Here is a 24,868-nt window from a genome sequence, read left to right as displayed (position 1 = left end):
GTACACATCAGCAAGGGACTTGCTTGTAATGAGGCTATATCAAATTCTTGAAACCATAGTAAGACAGTAACTCCAATACTTGGGCACAGAACACAGTCTAAATACAGATCAGAAAGTATTTCAACTTATCTGACTGGTTAAATGTCATTGTTTTTTGCTCTTCTGTGTCCACTAAGAGAAGTCTGTAGGTGACCAGCTGCCTCCTGTTCCATAAAATATTACTCTGTGTGATTGCTGGTGATGTCATACCCATATTCACCACCAGTGGAGCATGGAAGAAACATGGTCAGGTAAATCTATTATTTAACTGAAACCACACAATGCTATCAAACCATTGGATTAAGTAGTACTTTACCTCACCACAGGCAGACTAAGAAGAAAGGTCATCTTGTGGTAGAAGCATAAGACTGAGAGTCATAAGACCAGTGTTCTATTCCCGACACCGCTATAGACTTCCTGTGTGGCCCTGAGTGAACCACAATCTCACTGTGCCTCAGTTTCCCCATTTGCAAAATGGGGATAATACTTCTCTACCTATGGCATAGGAGTCAGTCTTAGTTCACTAATGTTGAAAAGGGAATTAGAGATCCTTTGACTGGAGGAGTTATACAAATGTCAAGTACTATTAATAATCTGTGTTCCAGCATGAATGAATGGTGGGAATGAAACTGTCCCACAGAACATGCTGGATTATTTTGTATAGTAGGATGTTGGTGATTGTTTGTGATCTGTTCTTTATTGAGACTTGGGGGGGGGAAAGAGAAAAAATAATAACTATAAAGGAACATTGCCCTCAAATTAAACTAAAAGGATGAAAAAAAGTTTTATAAAACCTTAACCTGAATAGAATATTTTCTGTGTTTTTAATTTCAGTTAAAACAGGAATTTTTGTTGTTAGAAACAGCAGCTAGAATTTTTAAAAAGTATGAATTATATGGCACCAAACATGTACCTAGCACTTTATAATAAAAGTTGGCATGTTCCTTCCCTCAAAGGGTCTCAGGCCACAAGCTAGCACAGTACAACAGAAGAGAGGAATATAACGGAATACAAAACCTACAATATACAGCATGAATTTTACATTAAGTGCATTCCTTCAATACACAGATGTGCTAAGATGCCCTGGCTAGCCCTTCTAGTTCTGTTTATTTGGGGGCATTTAGCCCTAATACAAAAGTTACAACTTTTATTTTAAACGTACAACTCATTTCTAAATGCTGAACAAACTTTAACCATTATCTTTACCCTTGGCTTCAAGTAAGGACCGATACAGAGGACTTGAAATGACCTAAGAGGAATGCTCACACTGAATAGCATTATCAAAGGCTCTTAGTATCTCAGACACATTTACTCTCCCCTTTAGATGACTCTCCTTTTTTGTAACCTAGTCGTGTCTGTTCCTAGTATATTAGGATTGAAGTCTCCTGGTGTGAAATCTCCTTGTGTAACACTCACATTACAGAAAGTGTGATTAACTCAGCAGGTGCTTTTTGGGTCAATGAAAAAACCAACCTGTTACACTGATACGTGAGATTTCTTTATTGATGTTCCGAGTGGCTCCACATATTTGCATTCTGACATTCCCTCTTCTATTCTTAATGCTTTCTCAAGTCTTGAGAATGTAATAAATTGTTTTAGTAGTGTGGAAGCTTTAGTCTTCTATACCTTTATGGTATACTGGGTGTCCCTTTCCTTTGGTTATCTTGATTGCATATTCAGGGAACTTAAACTCTGTCAGTCTTTGCTCTTCCTCCTCTTCAATAAAACCCAGCATGTCCACAATAATAACTGTGCAAGTACAGCACACAAAAAGGAACTAGAATAAAATTAGGGAACTCTGCTTATTTATTTTCTCTAGTGTGCCCCTGATTTTTTCCCCACTTTGTATTATATAAATGTCTGAAGCCATGATTTTTCCCCTCTTTGTACTATATGAATGATCTGAAGCCATGATTTCTAAAGAAGGATCTTCCTAAGATCCTGTAACCACAAAGCTTTAGGAAAGCCCATTGAAGGTTTTGAAGATTAAGACTTAGACCGTTGAATTTGTTCCAGTGTTAAGTTGCAAGCCAATGTAGAGTCTGGAGCAGCAAGGTAATAAGCTCCCAGTGACCTACATTGCTGTGTCAGTAGACTGCTGTATTTATTCCTAAGTATAGCTCACAGCAACCATTGAAACTGGGGATGAAGAACGTGTGGCACATTTTCACCAGTTGTATATCCACCAGGATGGGGCAAAGCCTGCTGGCCAAGTGACCTCCTCTCAGGGTCTTCACTAGCGGTCGCAGTACATCTTCCATCTTTGGGGGAACTGCTAGACATGGCCACTATGTCCTCCGTTCTGTAAGATTTTTTTTTCATTTACTTTACAAAAATTAGTACAAAAACAAAACCATAAGCAAAACGTTTTAATAAAAACAACAATTAATATTACTGACATCAGGACAAGATGATTTGTGGTCTGGAATAGCTCCCCTAGGCATGCTTCAGCAATTGTTATGGCGGAAAAGAGATGAGTCAAGGGAGAAGGCTAAAGGAATTCTTTAAGCCATTCTTTAAGTCTGAATCTGCATTTTTCCACAAACAGTGCTTGAGTCATCTGTTTTCTGACTTTTTATGATATAAGATTCTAGGAACCATAGTGATCTCAGTTTTCAGGCATACAGGTCAATTAATAGACAGATGGTGTAATTTGCCAGGAATAAATTACTTTATAGATCAGTGTATAACTCTCTTTGTGAACGTGTGTGTGACACTACGCCCCACATTCTTTATAGTAATATTATTATGATATGAGTATGGCATAATTATGATGTATTTTATGCAAGATGAGTCATATACAATATCAGTGGAAAGGTTATGATTTACTGAATATGATTATCCTACTTGTATGCATGTATCATTTTGGTATCTGAAGTTAGGAATATTGTTGATGTATATATTACAAATGTGTTTACACCTGGGGAGCCTTCCTGAGTGAGGCTGTTTGTAGCATCGAGTCTTGGCTGCTATGACACTACAGGGCATGTGACCAGATCACCTGGTACTGGACTCCAACTTGGAATACCAGTGTTTATCCACTGAAAGGCGTGGAAACCAAGCTTGGAGACAAAGGGATCCTGCCATATGTAAAAGCTATTTAAGGCAGGGGAGTGACGTCATTGTGGTTCTTCACTGACTCCCCGCCCAAAGAGACTCCTGGAAACACCTGAGGAACAAGGACTGAACTGGGGGAAGTGCTGGACCCAGGCTAGAGGGATTATAAACCTGTGAAAGAAATACCTGGGGTTTAAAGCTGTAAGCAAGTGTGGCTGGCCCCTCAAGAATCTCTGCAGACTGCTTAAATCATCATTTAGGGTAAGAATTTGCTACTCATATCCAATCTCTTTAGTATATTAAGCTTAGTTTGCATGTTTTCTTTGTTTGCTAGGTAATCAGTTTTGATCTGTTTGCTATCCCTTATAATCACTTACAACCTATCTTCTGTAGTTAATAAACTTGTTTTTGTTGTGTCTAAAACCAGTTTGTGGAAATCCTAACTAGGTGCAGAAAGCTCTTGAATATCCTTCTTCATATTGAGGGAGGGGGCGAATTTCATGAGCTTACACTGTACAGATCTCTGTGCAGTGCAAGACAGTATAATTTTGGGTTTACCCTTCAGAGGGGGGTTATGCTCTTGAGCAGCTGAGCAGTTCCTTAGCTGTAGCCTCCCCATGCAGAGCTGATCACAGCAGCCTGTAAGTACTGCAGTTGGGTTGTCCCTACCTGTGTGTATGCTGGTGAAAGAACAAGCTTGGAGAGCCTTGCAGCTTGTCACAGCAGCATAGTGTGAGAGGGAGCCCAGGCTGGTGGGTCACGGGGGCTCAGTGTTACCCCAATTCCAGGTGACACCCCCGGGGGAACCCGTCACAGTCTGGACTTGTGGTTTTTGTTTTATTTATCACACAGCACATGTGTGCACAAAGACATTAAATAAGCTTCTAAGGGTGTCCAGGTGTGTGACTTTCAGGCAACTATACCCATCCTCACTTTTATTTATATTTTCAACATTTTTGCCCATCCACCATCTTAGATTCACAAACTGTGGCAAATTTTTCTTCAACAGTCTCCTAAACTTAAAATTAGTCTCGATGAATAAATACGCAAGCTAATTCACTATATTCACAATGATGGCCTAGAACCAAAAGAACAATCGGAAAGAAATAGGAGAAATAAATCACTCATCTGACAGCATGTTGCCTTTCAGAAAACAGGGTGATCTGATACAACTTGCTGAGGCAAACACAACCCTAAAATGACAATATTCAGCTAAAATTACTTTGAAAAATTTCCACTGCAAACCAAAATAAGTCTCTCCAATGATCTGTGATCGATAACATTTTTTCAAAAATCACTCTAAATACATTAAATAGTGGGCAGTGGAGTATCAGAATTGCTGTGACTCCCACTGAGTGAATGGGGAGGGCTTCAAATCATACAAAAGATGCAGCACATAGAAGAAACTGACAATATTTCTCAAAGTCTCAAAGTGTGGAAAACACCAATTTTAGTGCTTGGATAATTTAAACGCTGTTTAATAGATTTGCTCCAACCTTTCCAGAAAATGTTCACCTCTAGGCTGAGACCAAGCATGAGAAATTTCAGCCGCAAAGGTAATTTTTTGGAAAACTTACAACCTACTGAAGAGAGGGGCTTAGAACCCCTATACTTAGAACTATACTGCATCAATCTTTAACAATTAAACTAAATTCATTATTATATATATATATATATGACAAAGTTCCTTCTCTACCTTGGTGGATCTTGTGCTTATTGGCGGATTTGCTCACCTTGGAGCTTCACGGTAGTTCTCAGTTTGACCATTTTCGTGAACCCACAGTCCAGGTCAACTCCTCCTGTGTCTGACCAGGAGTTGGGAGGTTTGGGGGCAACCCGGACCCGCCCTCTACTCCGGGTTCCAGCCCAGGACCCTGTGGAATGCAGCTGTCTAGAGTGCCTCCTGGAACATCTGTGCAACAGCTACAACTCCCTGGGCTACTTCCCCATGGCCTCCTCCCAACATCATCTTTATCCTCACCATAGGACCTTCCTCCTGGTGTCTGATAATGCGTGTACTCCTCAGTCCTCCAACAGTATGTGTTCCCACTCTCAGCTCCTAGCGCCTCGTGCTCCCAGCTCCTTACACGTGCACCACAAACTGAAGTGAGTTCCTTTTTATTAAACCCAGGTGCCCTGATTAGCCTGCCTTAATTGATTCTAGCAGCTTCTTGATTGGCTGCAGGTGTTCTAATCAGCCTGTCTGTCTTAATTATCTCCAGAAGGTTCCTGATTGTTCTGGAACCTTCCCTCTTACCTTACTCAGGGAAAAGGGACCTACTTAACCTAGGGCTAATATATCTGCCTTCTATTACCCTCCTGTTGCCATCTGGCCTGACCCTGTCACAATATATATATATAATGTAAAAATACATACATTAAATTATATGTAATGCAGTAGCCAAATATAACCAAAAATGATGAGCCTTCTAAATAACAAGTAGAAGCAAATAATATAGAAACAGAAGAGATGTTATTCATGTATTCACAGGAATCCATCTTTACAAATGAAAGGCTCTGACATTTGCCTAGATCAAAAATCAAAATTTACGGCACTAGGAGATAAGGAATGAAATGTGTACCGATAACATCTAAACAGGTATTAAAAGGTTAGCAGTGCTTAAAATTGATTAGTCACTAGGACCAGACAACACACATCCCAGACTTATAGGAAAATTGACCAGATATTGCAGAAGCTTAAGTTGTCATTTTTACAAATTCTCAGTTCAGGAGAGAGTTCTGCAAGCTGCCAAGTGGCCAGCATAATTCTATTACAAGACACAAGTTCTGGGGTACTACAGAGCAACTAAATTAACATCAGCTGAGGAAAGGAAGAAAAAGCTTAAAACAGTTTGAGCAGATCAAATGGAGGAAAAGTGGAGGGGAAAGCTCTGCAACTTAGTAACAGCCAGCATGGCCTTCAGGAAGGGAAAGCCATGCCTGAATATCTTTTGGGGAAACTCAAGGATTGTAGACAAAGTTGATGCACCAGGACAACACAAGTTGTACTGTAGTCAGAATTTCAGACTGTGCTAGCTTAGGTAACATTTCACATGCAAGATAATTCTCAACCTAAACTCAGTCTAAGGTATTTACTGCATTCCTTATTGGCACCAGGCAGGAAAATAAAAACAGCCAGAAACAGGTCTTTTTAGCGCTAGAAAGAAGTTAGTGCTGGGATTCCATAGGGGTCTCCTCTTTTTTTGTTTGTAGAAATACTGTTGATGAGGTTACTGAAAGCAAAGTATAAATGCTGAAGAAGTTTAACGTATCACGAGGATTAACATAAATCATGAACACCAGACTCAGGAAGGGTGAAGAACCATTTAAGTACTTGGGCTAAAACAATGGATGGAAAATGTAATTCAGTGCAGATAAATGTGCCATACCAGTAGAGCTATAATTCTTTTCATGCAAAGTATTGTGAAAATCGTGGTTTTGTCATGGTGAAAAATGTCAAAACTCAAAATCATGGAGAGGGGTGAGTGAAATGTCAAAGCACCTATTTACTTTGGGAAATACATAATACAGTAGAACTTCAGCATTATGAACATCTCGGGAATGGAGGCTGTTCGTAACTCTGAAATATTTGTAAATCTGAACAAAACGCTATGGTTGTTCTTTCAAAAGTTTACAACAGAACATCGACTTAATACAGCTTTGAAACTTTACTATGCACAAGAAAAATTTAAATGGAACAAGCACAGAAACAGTTTCCTTACCTCATCAAATCTTTTTTAAACTTTCCCTTTATTTTTTTAGTAGTTTACATTTAACACAATACTGTGCTGTAGAATATTTGCTTTTTTTTTTTTTTTTTTGGTCTCTGCTGCCTGATTGCATACTTCTGGTTCCAAATGAGGTGTGCGGTTGACTGGTCAGTTTGTAACTCTGCTGTTCATAACGCTGAGATTCTACTGTACATAGTTTTATGCATAGGAAAGCAAAAGGCATGAGAGAAGGGGACTCTTCTATTCCTAGCTGGAAATAAGGAGATATTCCACTCTAGCAATTAATACTTATCACTTATGCCACATTTTACACTTTAAAAGTGCTATACAAATATTAACTGATCCAAGCAGTGCTCCTAATATAGGTGGTAAAAAATAGTTCCAAAAATAAACTAGCAGCAATCAGGGTGAGAAACTGAAGCCCTTGAGATCCTCACACAAGGAAATAATATGAAGGGAGATATAAAGTCAAAGTTCAGTAAAGCACATCAAAACAGCACTGGGCTAGTTTGTTTCTAGAGGGCACTTATTTATAGGTCAAGCGAAGCAAAGCCCTATACTCAACTTGATGGCATTTCTATCTGTGACATAATAGCTTTTGAACAACACATCTGATCAATTCAAATTTCTTTAGAGACTGTTCTAGGCATCAACAGGCAGAACCCTATTGCTTTTCGTGAAAATTTGAAAACTGGAAAAGCCTTCATTGGAAAATCAGGCCCATAGGATGCTCATTTGGTACCACAGGCAGAGAAATCTCCACACCACCTACTGCCTATACATAACAGGCAGCAGCTTAATATGTTGCTCTCCCTCACTGGGTGTACAGTTCGGCCTACATAAGCAATGAAGTGTGTGACTCTCTAGTTTACTGCACAACTGAACACCAATGTCCCAAGTGGATGAAGAATTTAAGACAAGGTACAGCTGTATAGTTGGGAAAACAGTGTATCTAATGGTTATAGCAGGGGACTGGGAATCAACCCAAGATCTACACCAGCTATATTTCCTGCTCTGGACTGACTGGTTGTGTGATTCTGGACTAATAACCTAACTTCTCTGTGTCTTAGTTTACCCATCTATAAGTTGGGTAATTCTGGGCCAGAGCCTCAGCTAGTGTAAATTGGCATAATTCCATTCACTGCCTAATTTCAGAAAGGATAGCCAAAAATTTAACTTCACAAATCCCCTAGGAGGCAGACATAGCTGCAGTAACTAGGGCCCCAAAATTATGAGTTATTACATTTTAAGATTTGCCCAGGCCCTTTAGAAAAGGCCCTTTAGAAAAGATAGAATGAAGGCCTACGAGAAGAAAAACCTCAGGTCTAATAGCTGGATTTCTTCAAAGACATTTCTTTTCTAAAAGAGCAAGTGCAGCTAAAGAGACTTCCCCTTTTTCCCTGTCGGTGAATGAATTAAAAAATATCTATTAAATTAATATCAAACACTGATATCTTATGATATGCCAGATAGAGTTGTAAAATAGGGAACTTGATGGAATTTAATATTATAATTAAAATGTGTATAAAAGGGAAGTCAACTATAAGTGATACAGCTTTGGGCAAAATATTGTAAATTTCAATGACAGGGTTTACCTCATGGGCAATCCTGTTAGAAAAGAAGGGAGCTGCGTTCATATCGATTTCTTTTAGTTTAAGTGATAAAGCGAAGAAGTAAGGCTAATGTTTGCAATCAAACATGTTTGTGCTATCGAGTTACTGAAATACGCCTATGCTGAAAGAGTCAGTAAATAAAAGGAGCTAAAACCAAAATGTGTATTTATAAGGACACCTGACCACACTGCAAAAAAAAACAAAACAAACAAACAAGCAAGCAAGCAAACCTGCAGCAGCAAGTCTCAATTGACTCAGGGTTCATGGTATGGGGCTGCAAATAGCAATGTAAACATCCCTGCTTGGGCTGGAGTTCTGACTCTGAACCCTGAGGAGGTCAGGGCGGTGGGGCTGTCAGGTTTGGGCTCCAGCCTGAGTGGAAACGTCCATACTGCTCTTTTTAGCTCCATAGCGCAAGCCCTGCAACCTGGAGTCAGTTGACCCGGGCTCTGACACTTGCTGCCGCAGGGTTTTTTTTTTTTTTTCTGTATAGACGTGCCCTTAGCCAAAATTAAAAAACGACAACAATACTTTCCCAACATAGTGATTGAGTATACGTGTTATTTTCTATTGTCTTTGTATAATTTGATTCTGAAAACCTACATGGTTATACTGACAAATTTTACTAGTTTATGTTAGCCAAATCATAATCCAATACTTCTTATATTCTGTGCTATTAATTCCTGTTGATAAGGATATTTCATGAAACTCTATAAAACTAAATTAATCTTTCGAGTCCTTTTCTCTAGTTAAGCAATCAAGAACCATAAGCAAGGTGGTACGAATAATCAGTTAAGCAGTTGCTTACCTAAGGTTATTTTTATACCCTATCTTTCTTACAGAGTGCTAAGCTGATTTACATCAGCTGTGGATCTGGCCCATTGTATGTACCTCACAAGAGTGTTGTGAAGCTTAATTCATTTTGACGCGATCCCGCTCCTACCGAAATCAACTAATTTCAATGGGAGCAGGATTGAACCTTCAATGTTTGTGATGGGCAAAATAATATTTTTATTATTGCTAGAAAGATTAAGTGATCCACTACAGAGCTCTCACAAGCTGTAAATGAAATGAGAAAGTCAAAGAATAATAGCCCTTGAAAATTAATTATGGTGTTCAAAAAAGTTAGAAGAACGGGATTGCTTCTCTCTTTCAGTTAGCTGATGTTACCAGTGGATACGAATTGCATGTGATTCACATTTTTTTCGAATCTATTTATAGCTACACTTTCTTTTGTCAGCACAACCATCTTCCTTGCAGCCACTGCCCACACTATTCCTTGGCAAAACCTCAAGGAAAGCTACTGGAAAGGAAAATCAGCTCTCTCTCAAAGACTAAGTACGTCTCTTGATCCCCTCCCTAACCTAGACCCAGCATAGAGCCCGGAGATCAATGGTTAGAACTCTGATTTCCCCAAAGATTTTGGCTGTTCCACTTGGTTAAAACACGGTATGGATTACATACCCATTATACAAAGAAACTAATACATAGTATGCAATATTAATCATAGAAGCTGTGCACCTACAAAAATTGTTCTGAGACTATAAAAATACACCTGTCTTCAGAAATGATTCCAGATGTTTATAAAAAGATTGAAAAAAATCCATAGACACATGCAACAAATCTCTAACAGAAATCTTACCTGTCACAAGCTGTTGTCCAGCTAATCCTACTGGAACCATCCCGAGGTTATTCATAGCGGTAGCCCAAGCTGTTGGATCAGTGACTGACATATTAAGTTGTGTGGTATCTATAGTTGTACTTCCCAAACCATCAGCGGCTGTGGCAAAAGAGACAAATTCTGAGTTTAAAAGTCAATATGCCACAAATTGTAACAGAAAAAAGGGTATTTGAGACATAAATAAATCTCACCAAAAATAATCAACTTTTTTATTATTATGATACATCTTTTTGGAGCACCCATAAAATTACTAGGTGCTGTATAGCAGTAAGAGAAGATACGATCCTGCTCAAAAGAGCTTATAATTTAAGACTACCTAATCAATGGCAAATGTTTCTATGGAAATACACAGCATGAAATTTCCACATATTCAAAGAAGGGACATATTTCTCATGACATGTACCGGGTAGTTTATTAAAGAAACATTAAAGACATTTTTTAGGCAACTGTATGTAAAAAAGAGGTCACACCAATATTACTTGTCTTAGGAAAAAGATTATTAAGTTCCATTTGAAAACAAAAGTTAATTATCACTAATCGTTTTAGCAACAATATTTTTGGTGGCCACTGCATAGTGCAGATGTTTACCTGCAGCCATCGTTTAAACTGGTTCCTTTTGTCACTGACTGACTTCACGTAGGAACGTATCCACTACTGTATTAATAACATCTTGCAATGGGAAAATATGTCTGTCACTGAATGCAGAGTCCACACACAGTTCATTAGGCGCTGCAAGAAAACACAAGTAATCAGATATTAAATGCTGATTTTAAAGACTAATTTCAAAACAGCATGCCCTGACTGAAATCTATATGAAGTTCCTATCTACTCACAGTTGGATCTCCAAATCCAGTTCAGTTATACACCTTCATCAGGTGTTAGTGAAGGAGTTTCAACTAACCTGGATCCTTGCTTACTGAATAAATGGTGCCCATGTATGAACCTATCAGATGTCTTGCCTCTGGCTGAAAAGCCTTCACAAATTAGGTTTTATCAGTACCTGCACAGCCACCTCGGCATGCCGGCATCAATTGAAAGGACATACTTGGGCTGCATATGAATTTTTTTAAAAGTTAAAAATTAATTGATGTTGTGAGTTTCGAGGAAACAGTTGCCTGTTAAATATGTTTTCAGACGAAGGAATAACTTTAAGAGTGGAACACTAACCAGGAAGGGCTTGCAATGTTAAGGAAGACATACTTTCTTTAACAAACACAATATCCTGAGCCCACAAAGTGACACCAATGTGAAGGAATGGGGGCACATCCAGCCTCCGTCTGAAATGTCTTTGCTTTTGTCAGGTTTCTGTTGCAACATAAATTTTACATAAAGGTAATTCTTTTGTCTGTGACTCTCATTTGTCTGCGTATTTCTGATAATTAAAAGGATTTGAAGAAAAGAAAATAAAGCATGTAACCAAACTGAGAGGTGACAACTTTGATTATAACAACACCTTCAAATTCTTACGGTAGAGAGAGCAAATATTTATTTTGCTTGAGATAAGCACATATCTAAGCCTATTTTAGGCCTTTTATGCATTACTTACGTAACAGACTGCAGTGGGTTTTTTGGAGCCTTTACAGTCTGTCATGATTGCTTCACTGCTGTGTAAGAGCACTAAAAGCTTGATCCAAAGCTCATTGAAGTCAATGGAAAAATTCCCATTGATTTAATTGTGCTTGGCTGGTTCAAACCTTAAGCCCAGTCTTTCATCACAGAAGTCAGCTGAAGTTTTGGAATTAATTTCACTGGAAGCAAAAGGAGGCTTTAAGGATAAGATTTGCAAAAGAGAATCCAAAAATGCATATAGAGAATTTGAATGTGCAAATCTCACATTTGTTTGGGCTAAAGGCTAATTGCACAGACAAAATGTTTACGTAAACAACCAAACACACATAAGTGTAAATGTGGGTTTGAGAAAAAAATTTTAGGTGCCTTTTTGGAAAATAGTTTGGAGCTCATTTTCTTTATGAAAATTACTTAATAGACATTAAGCGTGTGGTTTCCAGTTTGTTAAGCTCAATATTTCATCTTTAGAAAAGACATAATAAAAGTGATGAGACTATATTTTAGATTAATTCTCCCCACACTTTTATCTTCTAATATTATGTGAATATAATATAAACCAGAAAGGTTAACATGGTTGTACAAATGGCCTCCCTCCCATAAGTAACGCAGAGGCATGGAGCTATAATTACAACTCATGTCATATAAAGGTGATCACCTTAAAAGCCATACAAGTAAAAAAAAAAAATCACGTAATGTAATGAGTTAACTCTGCACATTTATAAAATGTTGTAACTTACAAATGGGCACTTTTACTAAGTTAAAACATATTTTGTTCTGGGGCACACTGGGTCTACTTAAAACCTCAATATTTATCATATTTCAGTATTTGACCTTGCTATGTCATGTCTTTATTGTGCTATGATAACACTGACATTTTAACTACAATCACTACTTACGAAAAACACTGGCCAGAGGTCACAGGATTCTCTGAACAGAGGGTGACTTTCATCAAGCAAGCTACATACTGAGATGTTGAAAAGTGGTTGCCTAAACTGCAGCTCCTTAAATCCATATTTAGCTCCTTCATCTGCCTCAGATGACAAATTTTTGGCCACTAACATCCATTTCAAAGTTAGAGCTGGTCGAATTATTTGCTGTCGATAAGTTATCTGACATTCAGTACATCCTCTTTCCTTTTTATGAATCATTCACAATTCAGTCCTGACTTCTACATGTGTTACTTTTCACAAGTAAATGCTGAACATTTTAAGTAAACAAATTTCTGCCTATTGGCAGCTTGCAAACTATTTGTTTTGACAGTGTCTTTTACCATGTGTTATTGGGATGCACTGCTGGTCAGCTAAATCACTTGAGTATGGCTTCTGCTTCTTGACTGGACAAGAGAAATTTTAAACAGGAGAATGATGAGTGACAGTAGAATGATGAGTGGCAGTAGAATGATGAGTGGCAAATCACCACTCATGCTAAAATGCCTGAAACTTTGGGGGTTTATGAACATTTTCTTGAATAAACCACGAGTTGCAGAAAATGAATAATATCACTGCACAAATAACAGCAAAGGAAATTAATTGTGTTAATTCATGAAAATATTTGTGATTCACTTATTGAACAGTATCACTAGCTCTGGTTATGAATCTGGGGAACTCCTGGTTTTAAAGTGCCCACAGCTTCTCCCACGTAGCTCAGGGATGCTTTGCTTTCTCCCTGACCAGCTGGACATTAATGACATGCTCCCTGTCAGTACCCGGGCCAGGGAAACTAATGATCCAACCAGCAGACCAAATTCGGTGATGAATCCTGATCACATGCCACCTGAGGCACGTTGCACATACGCTAAGAAGAAGAAAATAGCCGCAGGAAGGGTGAAAGACAAAAAGTCACAAGGTAAGCCAAAGCCTGAAGCTGAACTGATCTCCTCTAACCAAGAATTGCTGCAGGCTATTTTGTCAGTGAAATAGAGCTGAATAACAAATCTGTGCACCTAAGCTCCTTGTTGAACATTCTGCAAAATGATGTACATTAAACTGGTGACAGATGCAAAAGAGAAGCACAGGACTGGACTCTGGAGTTAGAAACTACTAATTCTAAAAATCCTTAAAGAAACTCCACCCAAAAATTGATATATAATGGCAGCATTGACAAAACTGTAGCTATAGTATTGAGAACAGTGCTGGTACAATACAAGATATTGATCTGTTCTTCTTTCTCAATACAGAATCTTTGTGGGAGCAAAATTCTTACATTGCATTAACATTATGCAAAATGATATTGCATAAAATAATCTTATAGAGATGCTCGACAGTCAGTTTAGATTCAACATTTAGGTTTTGTAAAAAAATAGTTTTACAAATCATAATAGTAAAAGAAAAGTTTGATTTTTTTAATAAAAAGTTTTGTGTGGCTTTAAATATTTCCCTGCAGTTTTTGCCACACGAACACTGCAGAACTGCTCTGCACCAGAGCTAGAAAGTCATACAAACCAGAAACAAAAGTGAAGCGGACTATTTTATTTTCACTGACCACACTGTATGCAATGCAACAAGCAAACAGATATAAAGGATGAAAACTGTATTCAATTTTCAAAAATTCTCCCCCTTTTAACAATTAAAGGTGTTACTCATAAGATAGGGAGGGAAATTTGTTTAAGACTGTTTGGGGACAGATCCTCACCTGATGTAAACCAGCATAGTTCCATTGAGTTCCTGGGGAGCGAGGCTGTTTTCCCTCAGCAGGGGAGCTGGCCCATGATTTTAAACCAATTGATGCTCTTTTAAATATTAGTAACATGAAGGCATTCAAAATAAATGTTCTGATTCTGCAAACACTCATGCGCATGAGTAACTTTACTCAGGTCAGTATCTCCACTGAGCTGAATCTAGCCCTAAAAATAATATAGAGGAGAAAATTGGAGAAAGCCTTCTGTATATTTTTTATTTTTATGGAGCTTCCAATTAACACAGTATTAATGCCCAATGCAGTAAACACAAACAGAACTCTAAAAAGACCACAGAACAGTTATGGCAATCTCTCTTTTCGTAGTCACAAAGCAAATATCCATGCTCCATCCTTACATGGTGGGCTGTGGGAGACTTTTAGACTTTCCTCAGACAGGCTGTCAGGAAGATAAAGTGCCGACAAGTCCATTCCAATGAGAGCTTCTCAGTCATAGCAGATTGTACTTAGTACTCATATTTTATACCAGGCAATTGAATGCAGTTACCCAAGTGAATACAGAACTTGGTTATATATTGTGCATCAATTATCACAGTCAATGAATGCCATGAGACAAAGAGATTAACACAACATAAAACTAATTCAATAACACAACAGATTGCTAAGTTAAAACCCTACCCTTTAGATATCCATAAACACCCCAGACAATTGAACTGCAATATGACAAAGCAAATTAAACTCCCTACTATCAAAACTGCTAGCAGAATGCCCAGGTAAAATGGTCAACCAAAGATGCCAGCAATTTCAGAGGCAATGAGGACTGGACTGGGCAGTCAAGAGAAGGATCTATTCCACCCTCTGCCGCTGGCCTGCTGTGTGACTTCGGGCAAGTCCCTTCACCTCTCTGTAACTTCTATGATCACTACATGCCTCAAGGAGGGGATTGATGATATCAACTTTCCAAAAATGAAGATTACAAGTTTTCAGATAATAAACATCACTGATGCTGATTAACTGTTCTAAAGACAGTGGCCACTGTAATCAGGTGGATTAAAAGGTAAGAGGGTGGACAGAATGATGTGACTCTTTTTAAGGTCTGATATCTTATGAGCCACCAGATCAAGCTGGATTTCCAACCTTTCCAGAGGTCTATAGCATTTGTTTCCATCCACTGTGATTCATAGGGGTGTATGGGGTGCATGGGAGAGGTAGTACCTTTGAGTGATCCAAATTGCTGGAGTCCTTGAGTGGTTCTTTTCCTCTCTGGTCCTCACTGTACACCCAGCTCTCACCTGTGGCTCCAAGTAGCTGTAAGTATGCGACAGCGGCCACACCCCAGTAAACCACCTTGGCAGGCGGGCTAAACTAGGTGAGGATAACCGGAAATGTGGAAACTGACGGTGATTTAGGGATTGCCCTCCCAAGCATACGAAGACTGTTATGGTAGTTAAGGTGAAAGAGACCATATGTTGGTCCAACGGCTTGAAAAGCAGTGCAGCAACGTATTATGGAAGGCGAAAGGCATGATGGGGCACTACATGGCTATCCACTGCAGCTAAAGAAGCCTCCAGTTGTAACAGTCTTTGTGCCACTGGGCCAAGCTTCAGCAGCCGAGAGAATAGGATTGTCCCAGTGCAATGACTCTTTAATGAACTTCACACACACGTCATTCAATGCACATCTCTCTTCAAAAGTCCTGTGGCAATGGGAGAGTGGCAAAGCAACAGGTGAAGATGATTACTGGCAGTTGTAGCCACAGGCCTGCATGCAGGCAGCCTGGGACATTGGTTGCCCATTCCTGACCCAGGAAGCTCGGCAACAACCCAGGTGACAAAGCATCCCTTTTTAGGATTGCACTGCTCTCCCTTTGTAAGGGACGCAGCTAGAAAAGGTGCCTCAAACATTCCCAGCCCAAATTAAATCCGGCCAGCTTACTGCGGCTGGCGGATCATCCTCAAAATGGTCGAAAAGTAAAGATAACTAAAAAAGCACTAAAGACTGCTGCTTGGAACATCAGGACTATTATAGACAAAGACGATACCTCTCGATTTGAAAGAAGAACAGCTCTCCTTTCAAAAGAGCTAGTCCGGTATGACATTGACATTGCAGCACTCAGTGAAACTAGATTGGCAGATGAGGGCATTATTACAGAACTGGCTGGGGGGTCACACCTTCTATTGGAAGGGACAAGAACCACACAAAGATAGAATCCTTGGAGTGGGAATTGTCATTAAGACCAAAACTCTTGCAATGTCTTGAAGACTTTCCAATAGGCATTAACAAAAGACTCATGAAACTCCGGTTACCACTAAATAAGTCACGATTTGCTACTATCATCAGTGCATATGCTCCCAGCCCACCTTAACAAGCCTGACGATGCTAAGGAATGGTTCTACTCTGATCTCGATTCGCTCATCAAGTCAACACCACAAAGTGACAAACTAATCATCCTAGGCGATTTTAATGCTAGAGGTTCTCGAAAATTCAAATTCCATAAGCGTCGAGGCCATGCTGATAAAAGCCCAATTATGCTGGGTTGGACACATCATTAGGATGCCTGAACATCGACTCCCCAGAAAAATTTTCTATGGAGAACTGGCACAAGGACACCAGAATCAAGACCGCCCCAGAAAGCACTACAAGGACAGCGTTGACAACAGCATACACTTTGGTGCAATAAAACCAGATGATCTTGAGAAAGCTGCGTTAAATAGATCAGCCTGGCAGCACACATCACTCAGAGCTTTCCAAGCCTTTGAAGAGGATAGAAATAATCGATTGTCAACTGCAAGGGAAAAGTGTCATACTACTGCTATAGCTACCAAGACGCTCACCAATGGCTGTCTCCCAATCTGCTCCCGAGCATGTGCGTCACCCTTTGGACTTCAGAGTCACTCCAGGATCCACAAAAAGAGAGAGCATGAAAATGTCATAGTCGAACTGACGGGCTACACACACTGTGATTCATAAGATATTGGACATTAGATCGGTCACTGCACCACCTGATAAGGCAAAAATACAGGCCATTTACCAGACAGGTCAGGGTGTTTTCAACATACCACACACTTTCAGCTAGTCTCCCTCCTCTGCTGCTTTTATTTACGGATTAGTAGAGCTGCAGATAGGATTGCCAGGTGTCCGGTTTTCGACCGGAACACCCAGTCGAAAAGGGACTTTGGCAGCTCCGGTCAGCTGCTGACTGGGCCATTAAAACTCCAGTTGGCAGCGCTGCCAGTGCAGCGGGGCTGGCAGGCTCCCTACCTGGCTCCGTGTGGCTCCCAGAAGCAGCCGGCATGTCCGGCTCCTAGGCAGAGGGATGGCCATGGGATCCCCCATGCTGCCCCCACCCCAATGGGAGCTGTGGAGGTGTTGCCTGTGTGTGGGGGAAGCACGCAGCAGAGCCCTGTGCCGCCCCTTTGCCTAGAAGGCAGAGGGACATGCCAGTCGCTTCCGGGAGCCACTAGAGATAAGTGTAGTCCAGCCGGAGCCTGCACCCAAACCCTCTCCCATGCCCTAATCCCCAACCTCCTTCCCCAGCCCTCCCACACCCAAACTCCCTTTTGAAGCCTGCACTCCAACTTCTGCATCCAAATTCCCTCCTGGAGTATGCATCTCCTTCTACACCCCAATGCCCTGCCCCAGGACTTAGCCCCATCCCACACTTCCAGCTGGGGCACTCAACCCTGCCCTGCACCCCAACCCTCTATCCCATCCCAGAGCCTGCACCCCAAGCCAGAGCCCTACATCCCCTTCCACACTCCAACCCCCTGCCGCAGCCCGGAGCCCCCTCCTGCACCCCAAAACTTCATCCCTGGCTCCATCCTTGAGCCCGCACCCCCAGCCAGAGCCCTCACCCCCTCCCAAACCCCTCATCCTCGGCCCCACCCCAGAGTCCACACCTCCAGCCAGAGCCCTCATCCCTTCCTGCATCCAAACCCCCTGCCCCAGCCTGGTGAAAATAAGCAAGTGAGTTAGGGTGAGGGAGAGCAAGCGATGGAGGGAAGGGGGGATGGAGTGAACAGGGGGCAGAGCCTCAGAGAAGGGGTGGGGCGGGGCCTTGGGGTAGGGGTGGGGCGGGGCAAGGGTGTTCAGTTTTCTGCAATTAGAAAGCTGAAAACCCTCGCTACAGAGTTTGCTTCAAAAAAAAAAAAAGTTAGACCACACCACTCACTACATGTGTTAAATATCTACTTGATCATCTTTGGAGGAAGGAACTTGGAGAAAGAGAAAGCATTAGCAGCTGCAGCCAACATCATGACAGAATTTTCTCTCTCCCTATCATCCCAGCCTTCTTGCCTTCAGCACACAGAAGAAACATTTCAGAGATGACTTCTGTACCACTCTGGCTTCTACTCTGAATTTCATGAGTGTAGCATTTCAAGTGAAGGTGCCTTTCTGCATTTTTGTATAGTTTGAAAACTCCAAACCCATCTGAGCTCTGAAATTCAAAGGGTTTGAAAATGCCTAAAATGAAATGAACAATATCCTTCTGTGCCAAAAAACTGCTACCACTTTTCCTCCACACTTGGGTACATGAAACATAGGAGGCCCCCAAAATAGTGGCCAGAGCATTTTTGAAAATCTGGCCTGTCTTTAGGCACCAGACAGCAGCTGAACTCTTTTTAAAATTTGGTTGCAGTTATGGATGCTGAGCACCTCAAAATCTGGATCTTACAACAATGTTTGGTTGACCAAATGGTGCCCATTATGGAAGATCCAGTCTTCAAACTATAAACCAATAAGGAGATGAACTTTTTTGAGGTTGAGTGCAGCACAATCTGTTATTGCAACTGGCAGGTGTATAAGAACATAAGTCTTCGGGAAACAGGAACTTATATACACAATGAATACTGGAGGTATACTTATAGAATTAAAATGGTAAGAAATGAAATTATTCTTTTGATTTTCAATCATTTGGGATGAATTATGATACCATTACTCACTCCCGACTCGGCCACTGGAAAATTATGTAATCCTATAAACTCACAAAATGAAAGTTATCATATAACAACACTTCACTTTACATCCTGTATGTACAATGTATGTTTCTGTATATGTATATGTATATGTGTGTGTATATATATATATATATTTGCATACTCACATATGAGCATTTACACCAGTAATGACTGCACTGCAGTCAAACCACAAATCATAATTATGTCAATGGACCTAAGACAACTGAGAGAAAGTCACAACGTATTTTCAGTTTACTCTGAAATCTAGCAAAGCCAATTTTCACACAACATATCATCTGGAAGAATTGCTCCTTCAGGATGCTACGTGTCTAAATGTTTTGGCTCAGCAGTTTTTGAAGATAATATCTGGAACACACAAAGGCCAGATTTCCTCCAGAAAGTAGAACACGGGAAGATTTCAGGAATGTAAAAATAAAACAAAGATCTGTGAGATAAATAGGTGTTCCTTTGTAATGTTGTTTTAAAAGTCACTCAGCAACATTTTTTTAATCAAAGCCAGAACTTCACAGGCAACCAATGTAAGGTCTTAACAGGTTACAAATGTGCTTGTTCTTTTATGAGAATCCTAGCAGCTGCAGCCTGTATACACTGAAGTCTGTAAATAACAGATTCTGGAGACACAATAAGCAAGACATTATAAAAGGCCAGCTTAGGGATAACAAAAGCATATGCAGGACTAAAATTATCTGGAAAAAAGCAAGTTTGCAAGCTAGCAATGCAGTGAACTAATGATAAAAAGCAAATTTGGATACTGCTCAGATACAAAGTGCCATTGGTAGTCTCTGTTTTTCCACTTTGTCTAGGAGCTGATTTTAAATTGCCGATTGTGTGCCTTCCGTTTCAGAGGAAGAATGCTTACAGAATATATTATACCATTTCACCATTTCATATTGCAGTTTTTTAAGCCGTACAGATGTAAATACATATATATTTGAGGCTTCTGACATTTTCAAATCAAATTATAATGATCATGTTTTAAAAAATATAATGCTGCTTTTCATCCAAGGTCCTCAAAATGCTTTTTTTTACAAATATGGCATTCCTCAAATCAATACTTCAAACAATAAAGGGAGCACATACAGCACCCTGTCTTACAGTGGGGAAATAAAATATAGTAACAGAAATTACTGTATTGTGTACGACTAGAGGCTTCTATACCAGAGGCATGTTGGGGGAAAAAATCTTTCTTACTTGAATAGTCTCACTCTCAAATAAGAAAGCAAGTGAGAAAATAGGTATAAAAAACTTAAGAAATATTAAAAAACCATAGAAATATTAAAAAGAAAAGGCCTAGCAGGTCATCTAGTCCAGTCCACTGTCAATTGGCATGGTTGTTCTCTCAAAGACTGGAGCTTCAAGATGCATATCTCTCTTTTTCATATGGAAAGGCGGCTTAGCTGCCCTCACTATACCTTCCTCCGACCTCTTGGCCCTGAGGAGGCCTTTCCACAACCTGACAGAAATTAGTCAGAAAAAAATACAGCCCAGGACTGTATTATCCTTACTGCATAGACCACTGCCTGCAAGGTGCAGAAGTAATCTAGGGAACAAGGTGCTCAAGGGGGTGCCCAGGTAGCCTGGTTCCGTTGCTGTGGGAGCAATGGTGGTGGCACCAGCAGTTTGGAGATCCAGGGCCTCCAAATGGATTGCGCTGGCTTCTTGGGAATCTACCAGAATTGTAGGAAGAGGTCAACTGTGCTGACTTGGCAGGATAACATAGGGTGGGGGTGGGGAATCTCTATGAAGGGAACCTCATGGAGATTTCCTCACCACAGCCTCTTCTCACAGGGCTTCCTGCTGGAGGGGATGATCTAGGGCAATGTTCCCTATAGCCCAATACATTTCGAGTCTGGCTTGGGATGTCTCAAGCAACATGGCTTTCACCGCTTCCTTTGAAAGACTGAATTATACTGATAAGCTGAGTTTAGATTCTTCACCAATGCCATATAATACAAAAAAATCAGATATTTTCTTTCTCTCTCTCTATATATGTAGTTGTGGGGATCACTATGTAATAAATTGCACTTATCACACGCCTTTGCTCACCATACTACATTCTGTCCATTAATCCATTCTTACCACAGCTATTTCAAAAAAGTTTCAGACTCCGTTTTTTTAAAAACTTGACCTACCACAGAACATTTCTGCCATTCCCACCTTGACACAGTGTGAAATCCTCCCACACCCAACACCTACAAAATTAAACTGGACTGATGTGTAACTGCCCATAGTCACTCCTGCACCTGTGACAAATTTATAATCCAGTATCTCACAACCCACTGGGGCTAGAAACAGGAGTTTTAACATCACTGAAAAGGAGAGATTCCAGCTGTGAACACACAGCACTTGCTTCTTGCCCTGGAAGATGAGGAGATAGCTTAGCTTCACATAGCAACATTATGTATGGAAAAGCTAATTTAAGTAATTTTTAGAGGTTTCTAAAATGTATTCATTACCATTTCTCTCTGCCTCCAAGTCCTGTATAATTGAACTCCTAGATCTAAGGCATCCTGGCTTTACAGACAGAGGGGTTTGAATTAATAAATGACAATCAAATTCTTTAAAAATTTCTAAAATACTTTTTTTCTATAAAATGTGTGGCATACTCAGAAGTACATGGTGGTTTCATGTGATATTATTTTGGTTCTAATTTGGCATAACTCATTTGTGCCTTTGTCACTGAGCCAATACAGCCACCCCAGGCTCATAGCAATCCAAACTTTATGTGACAGCATCACATGTTCTCCGTACAAAGCCTGCTAAGAGAGATGCTGGGAGATAGTTTTTAAGTCAAGGTTTCTGGTGATAAAATCCATTAAAAGAAAAGCTCTGAGTCTCTTCCACTCAGCTATGCCACCCCCTCTTTGAATCCATCCACTGACTCTTGTCACAGCCCATTCAGGATCCTTGTCTTCACCTGTAAGGCCTTACATAACCTCACCAATTTTATATTCCCTACTCCCCATCTCACCCCTTCCCTGCATGCCTCCCATCCCCCTCAATTTATTTTTCCAGTTTTCTTTTTTGTACACTCTTGGCTTCCTGAATTCACATCTGAGGCACTTTCCCTGGCCTGATCTGCCACACGCCCCTCTCTCATCCAAATATCTCCACCCGAGAGCACACTGGATAAAGAGTCTGATCACAGCTCTAGCACACAGCTGCTGTCCAAACCTGGGCAAGTTACTTCACCTCTGTGTGTCTCTGTCTTCTCTTTTGTCCTTTGTCTGTCTCAACGAGTTAGACTTGTTGGGGAAGGATAGCCTCTCACAATGTGTTTGTACAGCACCCAGCACAACAGGTTCTCAGTCTCATTTGGAAGCTTTAGACACTATTGTAATATAAAAAACATTGATAACCAACAGTGATAACCAACAACACCCTTCCCTTCAAGCAATCCACCCTCCTTCCCTTCACTGATAATCCTCTCCCTTTCCCCAAGTGCTGTCTTGCATGTTTGTTTATCTTATTTGAGTTATAAGTTCTTCAGGGCAGGGAATGTGTCTGTCTCTATTTTAGTAAAGTACAGTGTAAATTTACTGCACTATATTCATGTTTCATAATAACAACACAAATTATTTATTTCTTTTCCTGTAATCCAGTATTTCCAGTCTTCACGATACAACCAGAAAAACCTGGAATCAACAGTGAAGCCAAAAACTTCCTAAGAACCATTACTCAGGAAGGGTGAACAGCCAGTCTAGAAGTAACTGTGAGAAACCTTGGTCAATTAGTTACCCATATTCATAAACAGCATTTGGTACGGCAATAAAAATCAATGGAAATCTGCCTGGAAGAAAACAAAGCAGAATGTAACCAGTGTAAACCAGCAGCACACTCTGCTTAACACATGTATTAATGAGGGTCACAAACAGTATATTAGTTACTTTTTAAACAAACATACTGTTAATGATGCCACTACAACATTATGAATAAAGCATTTGGCCTGTAGCTATGAATATGGTAACTTTCATAGCTTTTGACTTGTTAATTTATATTGTCATCTAATAAACTTCTTTACCAGTCTCTCCTGGGACCAAATTCTGACTTCAGTCTATGAATATGCATATGACATAAATGATGCAACTAGGAAGGAAACTGTGCGGTGTAGCTGTTTTCCCCAAACTCACCTAGCTCACTGGCCTTCCTCTTGACCTCCAGCAGAGGACTATTCTGAGACAGAGCTTTGGGTCAAGGAAAGTGAAAATGGAACAGCAGCAAGTAGAGTGGTTTGGACAGCCTACATTTATTATTGTGTCAATGTTTCTTGGAGCGGGAAAGACTTGATGACATAATAGGCCTTTGCCATCACTAAACATCTTCTGTGCTAGCTGGAACTGTAATTTGCATGAAACCAATAATGGACTTCCATTCTTCTTCACTATGAAGTGGAAGGATGCTCTTGTGGATAAGGCCCTGGACTGAAATCCAGTCCAGAGATTTGGGTTCTATTCCCAGCTCTGCCTTAAAATTCCTGAGTGAACTTGAGCAAGTCATTTAATCTCTGTACTTCAGTTCCCCCATCAGAAAAAATGGGATAATTCTTTGTTTCGCCTACTGTTTGTCAGTCTTTTCTAGAGATTAGGGCTGTCAATTAATCACAGTTAACTCACGTGATTAACTCAAAAAGATGAATCACGATTAATTGCACTTATAACAATAGAATACCAATTGAAATTTATTAAATATTTTGGGATTTTTTCTACATTTTCAATATTGATTTCAATTACAACACAGAATACAAAGTCCACAGTGCTCACTTTATATTATTATTTTTTATTACAAAATATATGCACTGTAAAAATGATAAACAAAAGAAACAGTATTTTTCAATTCACCTCATACAAGTACTGAAGTGCAATCTCTTTATTGTGAAAGTGTAACTTACAAATGCAGAGTTTTTTTGGTTACATAACTGCACTCAAAAACAAAACAGTGTAAAACTTTAGAGCTACAAGTCGACTCAGTCCTACTTCTTATTCTGCCAATCGCTAAAGCAAACAATATCACCTGAAAGAGAGAACAGGCGTTCACATGGCACTTTTGTAGCCGGCGTTGCAAGGTATTTACATGCCAGATATGCTAAACATTTGTATGCCCCTTCATGCTTCCGCCACCATTCCAGAGGACATGCTTCCATGCTGATGATGCTCATTAAAAAAGAATGTGTCAATTAAATTTGTGACTGTACTACTTGGGGGAAGAATTGTATGTCTCCTACTCTGTTTTACCAGCACTCTGCCTTATATTTCATGTTATAGCAGTCTTGGATGATGACCCCGCAAATGTTTATTTTAAGCACACTTTCACAGCAGATTTGACAAAACACAAAGAAGGTACCAATGTGAGATTTCTAAAAATAGCTACAGCACTTGACTCAAGGTTTAAGAATCTGAAGTGCCGTCCAAAACATCACAGGGACAAGGAGTGAAGCATGCTTTTAGAAGTCTTAAAAGAGCAACACTCTGATGCGGAAACAACAGAACCCAAACCACCAAAAAAGAAAATCAACCTTCTGCTGGTGGCATCTGACTCAGTTGATGGAAATGAACATGCATCAGTCCA

General features: G+C 40.1%; 1 protein-coding gene across 2 annotated transcripts in view; it reads right to left on the bottom strand.

The window, feature by feature from the left end:
• Positions 1-24,868, bottom strand: part of ENOX1 (ecto-NOX disulfide-thiol exchanger 1) — a 499,678-nt gene that overhangs the window by 187,314 nt on the left and 287,496 nt on the right. For both annotated transcript variants that reach the window (XM_074961330.1, XM_074961339.1), the window contains 2 exons: positions 10,710-10,850; positions 10,083-10,220 (listed from right to left, as the gene is read on the bottom strand). In XM_074961330.1, the coding sequence (XP_074817431.1) occupies positions 10,083-10,220; positions 10,710-10,719 (148 nt within the window). In that variant the 5' untranslated portion in view covers positions 10,720-10,850. The remainder of the gene's footprint in view (positions 1-10,082; positions 10,221-10,709; positions 10,851-24,868) is intronic.

Source organism: Natator depressus, chromosome 1 (genome assembly GCF_965152275.1).
Source record: "Natator depressus isolate rNatDep1 chromosome 1, rNatDep2.hap1, whole genome shotgun sequence".
Classification (NCBI taxonomy): domain Eukaryota; kingdom Metazoa; phylum Chordata; order Testudines; family Cheloniidae; genus Natator; species Natator depressus.
The sequence above is the reverse complement of the archived record's forward strand: the minus strand, read 5'-3'. Positions and strand labels throughout refer to the sequence as shown.